The sequence below is a fragment of the Apodemus sylvaticus genome, chromosome 22 (genome assembly GCF_947179515.1).
Source record: "Apodemus sylvaticus chromosome 22, mApoSyl1.1, whole genome shotgun sequence".
NCBI classification, from domain to species: domain Eukaryota; kingdom Metazoa; phylum Chordata; class Mammalia; order Rodentia; family Muridae; genus Apodemus; species Apodemus sylvaticus.
The window spans coordinates 51,763,063-51,778,090 of NC_067493.1; the positions used below are offsets into that span (position 1 = coordinate 51,763,063).

The 15,028-nt window shown below is 49.3% G+C and overlaps 1 protein-coding gene across 2 annotated transcripts in view; it reads right to left on the reverse strand.

Annotated features, from left to right (window-relative positions):
- Positions 1–726: 726 nt before the first annotated feature.
- The window catches only part of Vsig10 (V-set and immunoglobulin domain containing 10), a 34,651-nt gene continuing 20,349 nt past the window's right edge, over positions 727–15,028 (reverse strand). Inside the window, exons 5-9 of one of the 2 annotated variants that reach the window (XM_052168083.1) lie at positions 11,147–11,443; positions 8,363–8,473; positions 7,477–7,489; positions 5,332–5,555; positions 727–3,022 (exon numbers count right to left, since the gene is read on the reverse strand). In XM_052168083.1, coding sequence (XP_052024043.1) covers positions 2,967–3,022; positions 5,332–5,555; positions 7,477–7,489; positions 8,363–8,473; positions 11,147–11,443 — 701 coding nt within the window. In that variant the 3' untranslated portion in view covers positions 727–2,966. Of the gene's footprint in view, positions 3,023–5,331; positions 5,556–7,476; positions 7,493–8,362; positions 8,474–11,146; positions 11,444–15,028 lie in introns of both variants that reach the window. The other variant, XM_052168082.1, reaches the window with a different exon arrangement.

Below are 15,028 nucleotides of genomic sequence, written 5' to 3' on the forward strand. Positions count from 1 at the left end.
GTGTGGTAAGTATAGTATATCTGCACATACTTTACAGGCCTCCAAAGCTACCAGAAGAGGACATTGGATTCCCAGAAACTAATCGACAAATGATGTGAGCTGTCCTGTGGGCAATGGAAATTGAGCCCAGGTCCTCTGAAGAGCAGCCAGTAGTTACAGAGCCATCCATCCCTCCAGCTCCTCCTTTCTGTGCTTCATCTCCCAATGTCCATTTCCTGCTGTTTTCAGGGTCTCATTTTTAAATGGTGTGTTTCTATTTTGGGGTGCTTGAGACTGAACCCACATGTAGTTAATAAACACTCTATTGATGAGCTATATCCTTTAAGCATTCAGTGTGCACAAGTCAAGTGGTAATGGGGACAAAATAAAACCACCTTTTCAGCTCCTTTTTCCAATGGGCTTTTTAATGTCCATTTCTTTATCTTGTGTGTGAATGCAGCTAGTTGAGGGATTCCCATGGCATGCATGTAGGGACAACTTTTGGGAATAAGTGGGTCCCAGAGATTGAATTTAGGCTTGGAAGTAAATACCTTTACAGGTCGAGTCACCTTGCTAGCTAGCGCTGCTGATTGTTCTAGATAAGGTCTCATTCTGTAGCCTTGGCTGGATTCAATGAATCCCACAGAAGTCCTGCCTCAGCTTCCCAAGTGCAGGGATTACAGGCACAAGTCTGAGCCTCCATTCTTTACATCCACTAGTAAGGCATAAATCAAGATCATTGAAATATATGTTTAAAAAAAGTAACTTTATTCCAAAGTCTTAAAAATTATAACCTTAGAACTAATTCCTCCCAAATTTCCCCATGAAATGGTAAGGGCAACCATGTCGAACCATCTGCAGCTTTTCTTTGAGGCAGCCAGTCCTGTGGTGAGAAATCTGGATTGGCACTTACTGTACAAAAGATGTACCCAGTGAGGACGCTTCCTTCACGACTGTGAGAAATGGAGCTAATGCCAAAGCCACAGGAATGTAGAACCTGTCTCCCATGACTACTGGGTTTTGAGGGAGATCAGTGTGATTAAAACAACCACGAAGTGGTTTTCTTCCTAGTTCTACCAAGTGGATCTCATCAGTTAACTAATACATACAGATAAGAATTATTTATTTTTTAAAGACCAATGCACAAATTGTATTTTGGCATTTGACAACATATGCCTTGAGATCTGGGTATGGATTGCATTAAGGGAAAGAGGGGATGTGGGCTCCAGTTTTTCACAAAGCCTTAAAACAAAGCCCTTTGGTGCCCGGGCTCTTAACTGCCATTTTAGAAATGTGCACACAGTCTGATAAAATTGACAGTGTTAACTGGTTAGGGCTTGAGAAGAGCATTTGGCACCAAGCCCTCGAAGCTCACATTTGCTAGTGGAAAAACCCTCAAATATTTCCTACTGCCGGGTGTGCACACAAGAGGAAGCTGTGGGAAGCACCGAGTGGTCTCACAAAACATTCACCATGTTCGCAGCTAGCAACTTCCCGGCTAAATTTCTCTTTTAAAGTTGCCTCTCTGAGTCACAGACCAAACTCAGGAACTCTGTCATCAGGCCTCACGGGAAAAGCCAGCTCACAGGACTGAAGGCAACCTGAGTATCCCCACTGTGAGACTGGAGTGATCCAGTACCTAAGCACCAGGAAGCAAGGGAACTGCACAAAGTCACAACCATTCCCAAGGGCTCCAATTCTCAGCCAGGTGGACTCCTCGTGCCCTGAGCTCAGGATGGGCCACACAGGGAGTGGTTTCTTCACTTTAGTCCCTGAACTCAAAGAGAACAGACAGCCCCTCCCACATCATGCAAGGTACTTCTGTTAACCAGCTCCTCAGGAATCTTGGGCCCCAGTGTTAGGCTGTCCTTAAAGCCTTAGATCTTGTCCTGTTGGAGCAGGATGTGCACAAGTACAGAGTGCAAATTTCAAGTTGGATTTCCATGGTGAGCACAGACCTATCGCACCCTTAGAAGATCCCTGACTTCACAATGTTTACATAAAATTAAAAAAATAAAATAAAAACCCCCAGAACCTAGCTATCCCAAGCTAAAGTTATCACCCACTATTTTCTTTTGGAGCTTACTGTCCTAATAAGTAGGATGGAAACACATACTCCCATTTCCAAGACACAGACATTGAGTACAAGTGGACTGTCCAGTTCGTATTAAGTTATACTCTGTTAGGAAGTGTTCTTCTTGCTTAGCACAGGAGGCATGAGGAAGAAGCCTTAGGTCCATCACTTAGGAGGCTTTTATAACCATATGCAGCTCTGTCTGTATACCGCGAGGGCTCTAAGGAAAGGTGCACCCCTCTCTCAGGGACAAAAGCATAGTTAGGGTAGGCAGAGCTGAGAGTCTACAATGAAGGCCCCTGCATAGCTCTGTGGAACCCCTCCCTAGGCACCCCTATACCCCGAACTACAGCCTCCATCTCTCAGGAGCCTGGAAAGTTGGTACTGCTTCATGGGTTTTCTAGATAGGAAAACAGACGCAAAACAATAAAGATTCCAAGCCTCAGGCCCAATCCAACTGCCTTCTGGTAGTTGACACCTCCCCTCTGCCAGGAAGGGGTCTGGTGCCTCACCTCAACAGTGATCAAAGAGCCCCGCCTCCACATACGTGCTAGGTAAGCTGGCTACACACCTCAACTAGGAGCACTGTGCACAGGTACCAAGTGCCCAGCCACCCCAGCCCCCAACCAGTGTCTGTCACAGTAAATCACCTGGGTAGAGCCAGGCGTCACAGCCAAGTGACCCCTCAAACGCCATGCCCCACACCGGCAGCTCCTTCTCAGTGCATTTTACACCGCTGAGGTGGCTCACACCAAAGGAAACCAGTGGGAGATGACGGAAGAGGAGATGCAGTGTCTGCAGAAACCCCAGCGGTCTCTAACACAAGCTCTCCAGGGCAGCATGGCGAGAGGGTGGCCAGAATGGACTGAACTTGCGAGACAGCACTGACGGCGGATCCTCCTCCTCCTCCTCCTCAAACTGGCTTGTCTTCCTCTTGACCAATGTCGCTTTGCTGCCCATCACTTTCATCTATTGGGGGCAAGAGAGATGGAATGGAGTGATCTCACCAGCAGGGGAAGTGTTAATCTTCTGTCTCCTGTCATCTTGGTGACTTGTGAGCCCCAAGAATTGGACTTCATGGAGGAGGTAGGGCAGGGGATACAACAATCTCCTTCACTTTGTTTTGACACAGGGTCTCATATAGCCCAGGCTAACCCCAAACTGTGTAGCCAAGGATAACTCAACTGCTGATCCTCCCACATTCAGTTCCCAAGTGCTGACTTCTGCTACTATACCTAGTTCTGTCAGAATCTAGAATGCTTGATGCTTGTTGTTAGAATTTTGTCTAAGCTCCACCACACAGTTACCTGGCAACAGCCAGGTATGTCCCGCCCCACAGTTACCTGGCAACAGCCAGGTATGTCCCGCCCCACAGTTACCTGGCAACAGCCAGGTAGGTCTGGCCCATTATAAAAGGGTCCCTCCTCTCTCTCTCATCTGCTTGTTCTCTTGTTCTTTCTTGCCCTCTTGGGCTCTTCCCTTCCCTTTCCCCTCCCCCCTCTCTCCACGTGGTCATGGCTGGCCTCTGCTTCTCTACTCTCTCCCTCTCTCTGCCTCTGCTACCCTCTTAACTCCCCTCCCCATGCCCTGAATAGGGTAGGCAGAGCCGAGGGGAACTGGTCCCTCAAGGGGAAGGGATGCCTCTGCATGGGCCCCACTGAGGCGCCCCCTTCCCCCACACACCCGTAGAACATATTCTTACTCCTTTCTCTTTTTATGATCACAACACTTGTCACCACCCATCATGCTCCTGACTCAAGATCAAAAATGTTCTCTCTTCTCTCGACTCATTCAAACTCAACTGCTAGCCCTTCTAGACCTGGCTCCAAGCCAGCTCCTCCACAAACCTACCTGGTCCAGATCAAAGCACCCCTGCCAGAGCTCATCTTCCTTCCAGCTCTGATTCTTTGTTTGTTTGAGACAGAATTTCTCTGTATAACCCCATGTGTCCTGGAACTTGCAGTTTTTTGTTTTTTTTTTTTTAATTATATGTAAGTACACTACAGCTGTCTTCAGACACTTCAGAAGAGGGAGTCAGATCTTGTTACAGGTGGTTGTGAGCCACCATGTGGTTGCTGGGATTTGAACTCAGGACCTCTGAAGAACAGTTAGTGCTCTTAACCACTGAGCAATCTCTCCAGCCCCTGGAACTTGTGCCTTAAATTCAGAGGTCCATCTGCCTGCCTCTGTTTCCTTGAGTGCTGGGACCAAAGGTGTATGCCACCACCACCTGATCTCAGGCTTTTTAAATCTACCAACCATCAGATAATCAAATCCTTCCTTTAGCGCACTCCTCCCATGGTTTTCTCTTTGCACCGCGTACATTTTACTTCCATTTAAACTTCCCCACTACATTTAACGTGCTTAGGCTGCTGTCCTCAGGAGGCTGCCCAGGCATTCTCAGACAATACCGGGCTTTCCCCCCCTCCCCCCCCCCCCCCAGACAGGGTTTCTCTGTGTAGCCCTGGCAGTCCTGGAACTCACTTTGCAGACCAGGCTGGCCTTGAACTCAGAAATCCGCCTGCCTCTGCCTCCCACGTGCTGGGATTAAAGGCATGTGCCACCACTGCCAGGCTAATACAGAACTTTCTTAATTCAACAATCCCTGTACTGCGTCTTTCCCACGGACTTAGTTGGATGACTTCTTCTCTGGGCTAGTAGTTAACACGTGCTGATTATCTTACCCAAATTTACCCAAATGCTTGGGACCGGAGGTGATGTGGACTTTAGACTGTGGGTAATTTGCATCTACAGAATGACAGTCCATGGGGTGGACCCAAATTTAAATAAACATGAACTCTGTTTATTTCAGAGTTTCCTGAAGTAGGTCTCATTTATAGGTAATTGTATACAATATTTCATTTTATTGTGTGTTTGTGTATTGGGGGTAGGTGGAGGTCAGAACACAACTTTGGGGAGCGAATTCACTCTTTCCACCAGGGTCTGAACTCAGGTCAGCAGGCTTGGCAGCAAGAGCCTTTACCCACTGAGCCATCCTGCCAGCCCCACTTTATACAGTATTTCAAATAATCTCACGCATGCAACACAGCTGAAGTGCGCTGAAGCATCAGTCCTGTGGCATACACCGACACATAAATGATTTGTAGTTTGGTTTTTTGAGACTGGAACACTCAACCTAGCACAGAGTCTCAGATTCCAGATTAAACCTGAGCCAGCTAAGTTGCCTAGGCTTTAGGAAATCGCCCCTATTTATTAGAGACACCCCCCAGGAAAGCTCACTACACTGATATGAGGGTCTGGAAGGGAGGAAGACTTACCCTGAAACTCCTGGAGTCCATTCCCCACGCAGTCCAAGTTCCCGTTGACCAGGGCAGTCACCCTGTGAATGTGCCCATGCGTGCCTCTCTCTTTCGGCAACTCCTCTGTCTCACTCGTCTCCTGCACCACCTCTTCAGCAACATCTTCCTTGTCGTCCTCATCATCCTCCTCCTCCTCCTCTTCTGAATCTACCAAAACCATGACATCACCCATGTCGTGTCCCCTAATTTCCAAAGGAGAGAAAAGAATCAGGAAGTCATCTTGTCTCAACTCGAGCCCTACTGAAGAGCCCACACGGGTCTCCTTGCCATCCCCTTAGGACTATGGGAAATTCTTCATGTGCCATGTCTTTTGTGGGTGTCTGTTTATATGCTGTGCCTATCGTGCCGTCCCAGGCATCCAGCACAGGATTTCTCAATGTGACATCGAGATAAATGCTACATTCTGGGTGGGGAGTGAAGCTCAGTGGCTGGAGTATTTGTCTCGTGTGTGTATGTACGCATGTTGGAGGGTGCCCGCGATTCCAGCACCCGGGAGGGGGGTGCAGGAAGAGCAGAAGTTCCAAGTCATCTCTGGCTAGCACAGTGAGTTTGAGGCCAACCCAGAATACCTAAGAACTGGTCTCAACAAACAAACATGGAAAAATAAAAAATAAAACGAAAATCAAGTTCTTTCCTCAAATGGCCGTATTTCTGTCTCACTCCTACAGATCTCTCTCTCCCGATCCTCAGGTAAGGTCTTCTCTCCCTCAAACTGCAGGAGGGCCCCGTGTCCTGCATCCGGGCTTCAAACTGCTCTTGCCTTACCATGCTGCAGCCTGCCTTGCCCAGCCATGGGCTCTGAGAGGGAATGAGGCGGTTCCAGCTCAGCACCACACTCACAATTCACCCTCCTCACACCACTCTGTGAAACAGATGGAGGGATGAAGGCTCGGAGGATTGGGAATACCTGATAGGCTATTTCTCCACCCCCTGTGAAATGAGCCAATTCAAGCCACACTGGACTAAATTAAAGGCAGGTTTATTTGGGAAGCTGCTCGCCAGTGGGCCAGTTCACTGGCCCCAAGGATTGAGGCCAGGGCAGCTGCCATTGGGGGTGGGGGAGAGAGAAAGGGAGGGCACACAGAGAGGAGAGGATCAAAATGCCTGGATTATAAAGGGAAGAGCCTCTGGGGGAAGGGCAGCCCAGCCCCTGGGATGGAAAGTTCAGGGTTGGGGGCTGGGTATGCCAGGTAGGGACTGAGGGATGCTGGGAGGACCTGGAGCCAGGTCTACTTTGATAAGTAAAATATTCACCTCAGTCCCTTGTCCCTAGGTCGGAAACCAACCAAATACCCTATACAAAAAGACTTGGGATCAGCAACTGGTGTCAGGGCCATGGATGGCTTCCTAGCCACTTCCCACAAGGCCTCATCAGTGTCTCCTCTGCACTATAAGCCTGAGAATGACAAATCTGCCTAGACGGTGGCCCTTCACCAGAGTGGCAAAGGGAATGGTTTCCCACGAAAGAAGGTTCAAGAACAGTAAGATCCCATTGTGAAAAAAAAAGAGAGAGAGAATAAGGAACTAATTGTTCATGGATCAGAGAGAAGAATTCTCTCTGCAGGCCAGGATCACCTTGAGGAAATAAAATATACAAATTCCACTTGTTTACTTTTCCCTTGCTGAATTTCCCTGTGGGGGTGGGGACTTTGGGGCATGCTTTTGACTTGTCTTCCAACGCATTCTAGGGGCTTTCGATTTGGACTTCCTTCTGGCTCTTACAAAATTAAGTAGAAGCCAACTCCCGAGTAACCTGGCTCGTGAGTATACAGAGTTCCCATGTTTCCGCATGCCCATCCTGGAGGTTCCCATTGTAAAGGGGTACAGGACTCTGGAATCCATCAGACCTGGGTCAGAGGACAGACCCTACCATCTGCTTCCTCGATTCACCTGCAGAAATCACTCCAATGGGTCTCCACCTCCTCTGTGAAACAGACACGCAATACCCACCCCACGACATCATCAAGATGGAGGTTTCCCCACAATGCCTCGGGAAGCTCCTGGTCCAGGGTCAGGTGCACAGTTGATCCCATCAGGAGTAAGAACAGCAGTGACAAGGAACGATGGGAAAAGGCTTTGGATTAGAATCCCCCAAACACTCACCTGAACGAGCTCCCTGCTGAAAGAGAGAAAAGAAGAGGAGATAAGAACCAGACACAGTGGCTCAATCCAAAGAGTTTTCAATCAAACCACTGATGGCTGAGGAGATAACTCAGTAGCCTGAGGCCCTGAGATCAAAGCCAAATGCCTAAGAAGCCAGACATAGCTGTATAGTACCTGGGACCCCATCGTTAGGGGTGTTAGACCTGTGGCGCCTAGGAGTTTCCTTGGCCAGCCAGCCTAGGCAAAGGGGTGAGCCTCCAGCACACACAGACCGTCTTAAGTCAGTAGAGCAGAGGAAGAGAGGAAGACACAAGACGCCTCTGCATAGACACTCATGGGCACACACAGCCACACCCTCCTGCGCACACAACACATGCACACAGAGCAAATAATAAAGGTGTAACTAAACAGTAAAAAGAAAAACTAACACTGACAAAGCTTGACCACCTAAGAAACACTCAAAGTGCTTGGGGACATACTTAAGTGACTTATTATCACGCACAAGCATTGCCAGGATGCTTTATAGGATGGGGCACTGGGTGGAAGCTGGCCATAGAGGTTTCTTCCCACCCACAGCTTTGTAAATTTTTACTTATTCATTTTTATGTGTGCAGGCGTTTTGCCCGCAGGTATGTCTGTGCACCACATGCACGCCTGGTGTACAAGAACACCAGGAAAGGGTTTGGGATGCCCTGGAACTGAAGTTACGGACAGTTGAGAGCCGCCACGTGGTGTCGAAAATCAAACCCTGATTCTCCTCCAGTCAATGCTCTTAACTGCTCCTCCATCTCTCCAGCTCCGCCCACGTCTCTCCAGCCCCGCCCACACGCTTCTTTTGTCTTTTTAAAGCTTGAGAAAGAACCATGGAAACTCAAGGTGATCTTACCCTTCCAGCACAAAGCAGGGCTGTAATACAGCATGAGGCCCGAAATGATGGCCAGTCCCAGCAGGAGAAGGCTCACCACGGTGCCCACAATGCCACCAACGTTCAGAGGTTCTGTGAAGAGATCGTGCCATGAACCCCATCACACCCGAAACCTCCCCTCTTTATCCCAAATCCACCTCTTTCTTGCCTCATCTTGGTTTCATGTCCACAGAACCTCTCCAAGATCAACCTCAGGCAAACAGAATTTACGGAGTCAGACGAAGCACGTAACATCAAAGTACATTGCAGAACTGGGGAACTCTGTGTGGTCCAGACACTAGGACTTCTCCAAGGCCCCAGTGAGAGTGGGAGTTAGTACCACACTGAACATGGTGATCAATGGACCAGGACTTCCGGGCAGTGGACTGTGCCACCAGACAGATAACCTGATAAGGTCGAGCAGATTCGGGAATGCCAGCAATTCTCATAATTGAGACCGGCAGACAGGCTTTTAACCTACTCTCCACCAGGTTCCTGCACTGGAACACAGGACCACAATACCCCATTGAGAGGACAGTAACAGTCAGTTGCGTAGGGAGGACACCGGAAGTCTTTCCACATGCAGATGAGGCATCCCTAACCTCTCACACCAAGCCAATAAAAAACAACTGCCTATCCCAATCCACCCCCAAAATTTTTATAAGGTCCTACCCACAAGGAATAAAGTGCATGAGTTGTTTCACCAAAGATCAACTCAGAGTACCTGTCTTTTTCTTTCTTTTTTTTTTTTTAAGATTTATTTATTTATTATATATGAGTACACTGTGGCTGTTTCAGACACACCAGAAGAGAGCATCAGATCTCATTACAGATGGTTGTGAGCCACCAAGTAGTTGCTGGGAATTGAACTCAGGACCTCTGGAAGAGCAGTCAGTGCTCCTAACCGCTGAGCCATCGCTCCAGCCCCCAGAGCGCCTGTCCTGTTGAGCTGCATCACCCCAGAGAAGTTTTCTCTCCTGAGGCTTTTGTAGCTGGACCTTGACCTGGCCCAACTCTCCAGGTACCCAAGCCTGACTGCAGCCAATTCCTCCTCGCTCAGTGGCCCTGACCTTGGCCGCTAGCAGACCATCTTGCTGCCTGCCATCTGTGGGACAGCGGTGACCTTGTAAGAGGCCCAGCAGCAGCCCACCTTGCTCCAGCTTCCCCTCGGAGAGCTCCAAGTCTCTGGTGGTTCGGGTCCTATGGATCCCCATAGACAGCGTGTGGATCCCCATAGACAGCGTGTGGATCCCCATAGACAGCGTGTGGATCCCCACAGGCAGCGCCCTGATCCCCACAGACAGTGCCCGGATCCCCACAGACAGCACTGGATCCCCACAGACAGCACTCAGACCAACACAGGACAGAACTATTTATTTAGGTTTTTCGTGACAGGTTTCTCTGTGTAGCTCTGGCTCTACAGATGAGACCAGCCTGAACTCACAGGGATCCACCCACCTCTGCCTCCCTAGGGTGAGGATCAAAGGCATGGACCACTGCCTGGCCAGAACAGAAAATTTAGGTACTGGCTCCACGCAGACAAAAGTGTGATATGTTGAATGGTGACACAGGCCTGAGGTAGAAGGATCACAAGTTCAAGTCTAGCCTCGTCTACAGAGGAAGTTCCAGCCTGGCCAGGGCTATACATCAAGACCCTGTCTCAAATGGAAAACAGGCTGGCCTTGAACTCAGAACTCGGCCTGCCTCTGCCTCCCAAGTGCTGGGATTAAAGGTGTGTGCCACCACCACCGGTCAAGGAGCTTGATATTGTCCCAAGAATGAACAAAGGAAGCAGGGAATAGATGGAGCTAGCTCAATCCTAGGCAAAAGGAATGGGAGAAACCCTGATTTCTCCCTCCATTGTGGGAGGGCCAAAAGGAAGGAAAAGAAACTTGATCCAACCGTGCACCACCCACAAAAACCAAGTCTGAATTAAATCCTTAACTGTGGTGGGAGAATTTTAAACGGTAGGGAGAAACTGTAGAAGAAAGCCAGGCGTGGCGGCAGATGCCTGTAATTCCAAGTACTCTAACAACGCTGACTAATAAATAAATAAATAAATAAATAAATAAATAAATAAAATTAGTGTGTTTGTGCATGCATGTCAGAGCAGGTGCATGGAAGTCAGAGGACACTGTGAGGTAGCCAGATCTCTCCTTTCACTACGTGTGTCCCTGAGATCCAACTTGGGCAGTCAGACCCGGCTACTACCCACAGATCCATCTCGCCAGCCCGCAATTTAATTCGCAGTGTAAAAGTAAGCATGTGTCTATCTCATTAGTAGGCCGATTTGCTTTCATAGTTACAGAAAGGTCTGACCGAGCAGTGGTAGCACACACCTTTAATCCCAGCACTTGGGAGGCAGAGGCAGGCGGATTTCTGAGTTCGAGGCCAGCCTGGTCTACAGAGTGAGTTCCAGGACAGCCAGGGCTACACAGAGAAACCCTGTCTCAAAAAACCAAGAAAGAAAGAAAGAAAGAAAGAAAGAAGAACACGCATACATGAATGCATATATGTGCCTGTTCTAGTGCATATCCTTTGAGAGTAAAGGGCAACTTTTTATGTCCTAGGCATGTATTGGTGCTCCCAGGATTAGGAGCTCCCACTATTTTCTCAGGCACTTGGTCAAACCACAGGCAAGTGATATGCTATCTTCAGTTGACCATGGCCCACGAAGGCCCAGGAAGGGAGGCCCCAAAGCCGCCCCCTCAGTTGTGCCAGGTGCTCTAAAGGCTCCTAACCTTTGGGGCCACCCTGAGCACCTACCTTTCACACTCAGCCAGATGTCTACCGCCCTCACCCCCACAGGGTTCTCGGCCCGGCAGAAGTAGAAGCCTCCGTCCAGGTCCTGAGAGCAGTTGTGGATGGTGAGGGAGGAGCTTTGGTCCTGCTGCGTGATAACGTAACGGCTGCTGGGCTGGATGGTAGACTCGGGCTGTGTGAGGTTCCTCAGCCACTGGATCCTGGCAGGCGGGTTGGCTCCCGTCACTTGGCAGATGAGTGTCACGTTGCCCCCCATGAAGCAAGTTTTCATGGGCTGAGACGTCCTCAGTAAGGGGCTCGCTGGTGATCGGGAGAGGGTAGACGGAGACAAATATTTCAGGAAGAGTCAAAAGATCTATCCTTTCCCAGCCAAAAAAACCAAACCAAAACAAAACAAACAAAAAACCAAAAAAACAAAATAAAACAAAAAAACCCAAAGCTCGTAATGCCCACAGGTGCTGGTCCCAGGGAATAAAGCTTAATGTCTACCAAGTACTTACTGTACACAAGGAAGCCCAACTCACTCTCAAAAGAACCTTGGCATTATTCCCATTTTGCAGAGAAGGAAACTGAGGCACAAAGGGAAGCCAAGTGATCTGCTCAGGTAGGACACGGGGTGACCTACTGTCCCACTTATCCTAGGACTAAGAAGAAACCCAGGACAGGAAGCTTTCCACGAAATACCATTACACTTCTGGGTGAAGCCAAACAGGCTGAAGATCATGGACCCTGAGACTCAAGCACCAGGCCCTGTCACCCAACATGTCACACATCTATGGAAAAGTACACGGGCCAGTGAGATGGCTCAGTGAGTAACGGGGGCTTGGAGCCAAGCCTGAGGTCCTGAGCTGGATCCCTGAGACGACACACACAGCAGGAGGAGAGAGTTAAACCGGAAAGTTATCCTCTGATCTCTATGTTTGCACTGTGATGTGTGGAGGCACATGTGGACTCTCTCTCTCTCTCTCTCTCTCTCTCTCTCTCTCTCTCACACACACACACACACACACGTACACACAGAGACAGACATAAAGTAATACAAGTACGCGACCATGTTAAACGCTGATGCGCAGGCCAGCACAAACGTGACAGTTCTATGACCTAAGTTCTATCATCTTTTGGGGTTTAAATTCAGGGTGCACACAAAGCCGGCTCTTTTGCATGCTCCAGGGAGACCATGCCTTACAGGTGGTTCCTTCTGTTTTTCTTTTTTTTGAGGCAGGTTTCGTGTAGCTGAGGCTGTCCTTTGCACTTGCTATGTAGCTGAGGCTGGCCTTAAACTCCCAAGCCTCCTTGCCTCCACAACTCAGATTTCCTTCTTTTTTGAATATGCATTTTTTTAATTACACGTATGAGGCGCACACAGGGGTCCAGGTGGGTATGTATCCGTGTCCCGGTGCCCTCAAAGGTCGGAGGCATGAGATCCCTCTAGAACTAGTTTCGTAAGCCGCCTGGAACCTGGAACCTTACAATGGGCTTCAGTCCTTCGTGAGCTTGAAAAGTTCCCTCGTTGCTGAGCCGTCTCTCTAGCCCCTCCTTTTCTCTTTCTTGGTTTTGTTTTATTTTTGTTTGAGACAGGATCTCACTATGTAGCCTAGGTTAGCCTGAAATTAAGCCACATAGAGCAAGCTAGCCTGGAACTCACAGATACTAACTACCTGCCTCTGCCTCACAAGTGGCGGGATTATGGGCATGTACAATCATGCCTGACATCATCTGAGATCCTTGACTCCACACCGTCCTTACATTCCTTTAATATTTTCTTTCTGTGATCCTAATACCCTCTGATTCGGACCCCCACCTCCCCCCCCCCCTTTTTTAAATATTTGATGTGCAAGCATGCACACACACACACACACACTTTCACTGTCTTCAGACACACCAGAAGAGGTTATTTGGTCTCATTACGGATGGTTGTAAGCCACCATGTGGTTGTTGGGACTCGAACTCAGGACCTCTGGAAGAGCAGCCAGTGCTCTCAACCTCCGAGCTATCTTCCCAGCCCCCCCACCCCCTTTTATAAGGATGCACAGGATGACACTGGGGCCACCGGATAATCCAGAATAGTGTACACAGGCTCTAGGGAGAGGGACACAGCCTCCTATGGTAGAGCGCTATTCCATCTACCCCAGAGCTGCCCTGGAGGAGTCACAGTGCAGTGCTGTGACCTCCTGCTGCACAGCTCTGCCCTCTGAACACTCCTAGCATGAGGGGGGGGGGGGGAAGAAGAAAAGCCCAGATAGTCACAGTGTCACACAGTCTCTGTGGTTGGGTCACCATGGCTATGTTCCCTGGGTTCCCGTGCTGTGCTCCCCCCCTCCTCTTCCTGCAAGAAGCCACAGTAACCAGGCAGTGGTGGCGCCCGCCTTTAACCCCAGCACTTGGGAGGCAGAGGCAGGTGGATTTCTGAGTTTGAGGTCAGCCTGGTCTACAGAGTGAGTTCCAGGACAGCCAGGGCTACACAGAGAAACCCCCTGTCTCGAAAAAACAAAAATAAAATAAACCCAAACAAACAAACAAACAAACAAAAACCCAGAAGCCACAGTAAGCTCAGTGGACCGCCGAGCTGGACTCCGGTGGATCTTATCATTGGTCTGACACCCAGCTGGCGTGAAGAGATGCTTGTCTTCATCTTCCCAAGGAGAGCCACAGAACACTGTGGCGTTGTCAGACTTGAGTCATATGAGAGATGCACTGAGGGCCCAAAGAGGTCCATTTGTCCTTGGCACGAGAAGCTCTCTCTCTAAGGCATGCTCTCCCGGGATGGGCTAGGACAGCGGGTCTCAACCTTCCTAATTCGTGGACTCTTTAATACCATTCCGCACATTAATATTCCCCCAACCATAAAATTACTTTTTTTTTCTTTTTCTTTTTTTGGTTTTTCGAGACAGGGTTTCTCTCTATAGCCCTCTCTATAGTCTGACCTGGAACTCACTCTGTAGACCAGGCTGGCCTTGAACTCAGAAATCCACCTGCCTCTGTCTCCCAAGCGCTGGGATTAAAGGTGTGCGTCACCACTGCCCAGCCGTAAAATTACTTTCATTGTGACTTCATACCTGTATTTCTCCTAGTTATGAATCGTAAATTTCTGACATGCAGGATACCTGTTATGCAGGATATGTGACCCACAGAAGGGTGGAGCCCACAGGTTGAGACGCCGGCCTAGGAAGTCACCTGGGAGGGTTTTCCACACTGTGACTCTCTGGGATCCTGCCTGGTGAACTGGAACCACTCTGTCAACCATGGTCCCAAATCAGACATGACACCCAGGGAGGAGAGGGGAAAGGAAGAGGGAAGGGGGCCAAAAGGGTGGGTAGAGCCTCCGAGTTTGGTGCAAAAGTCAGATCAACAGAAGAGAACTGCCTAAGGCTGCTTGGAACGCTCAGAGAACATAGCCTTCCTCAAAGTGGGATAGCCTTCCCTCCCTCTCTGTGGTGAAGCCAGATCTCCTGTTGGGTCCTGAAGCTATCGGCAAACCTCATAGGTATGCTGGTATTTGGGGACTCTTAAACTAGAGTTTCAGAAATGGTTGGTTTTTCCTTAAATAAGCCACACCCCCCGGGGACCTTTCCCTAGCCCCCAAACAGTCGACCTTTCTCGACTAGACCTGACAAGCAGCTCTTTACAATCCACAGCTGGCTAATTCTACATGAACTTTGACACAAGCTGGAGTCACAGGAAAGGTGGGTTTCTCGATTACGAAAATGCCTCAATGAGATGGGGCTGCAAGCTTTGCAAGGCTGTAGAGCATTTTCTTAATTAGTGATTGACGCGGCAGAGGGCCCCGCCTACTGTGGGCGGGGCCATCCCTGGGCTGATGGTCCTGGGTTCTATAAGAAAGCAGGCTAAGCAAGGCATGAGGAGCAAGTCAGTAAGCAGCGCCCC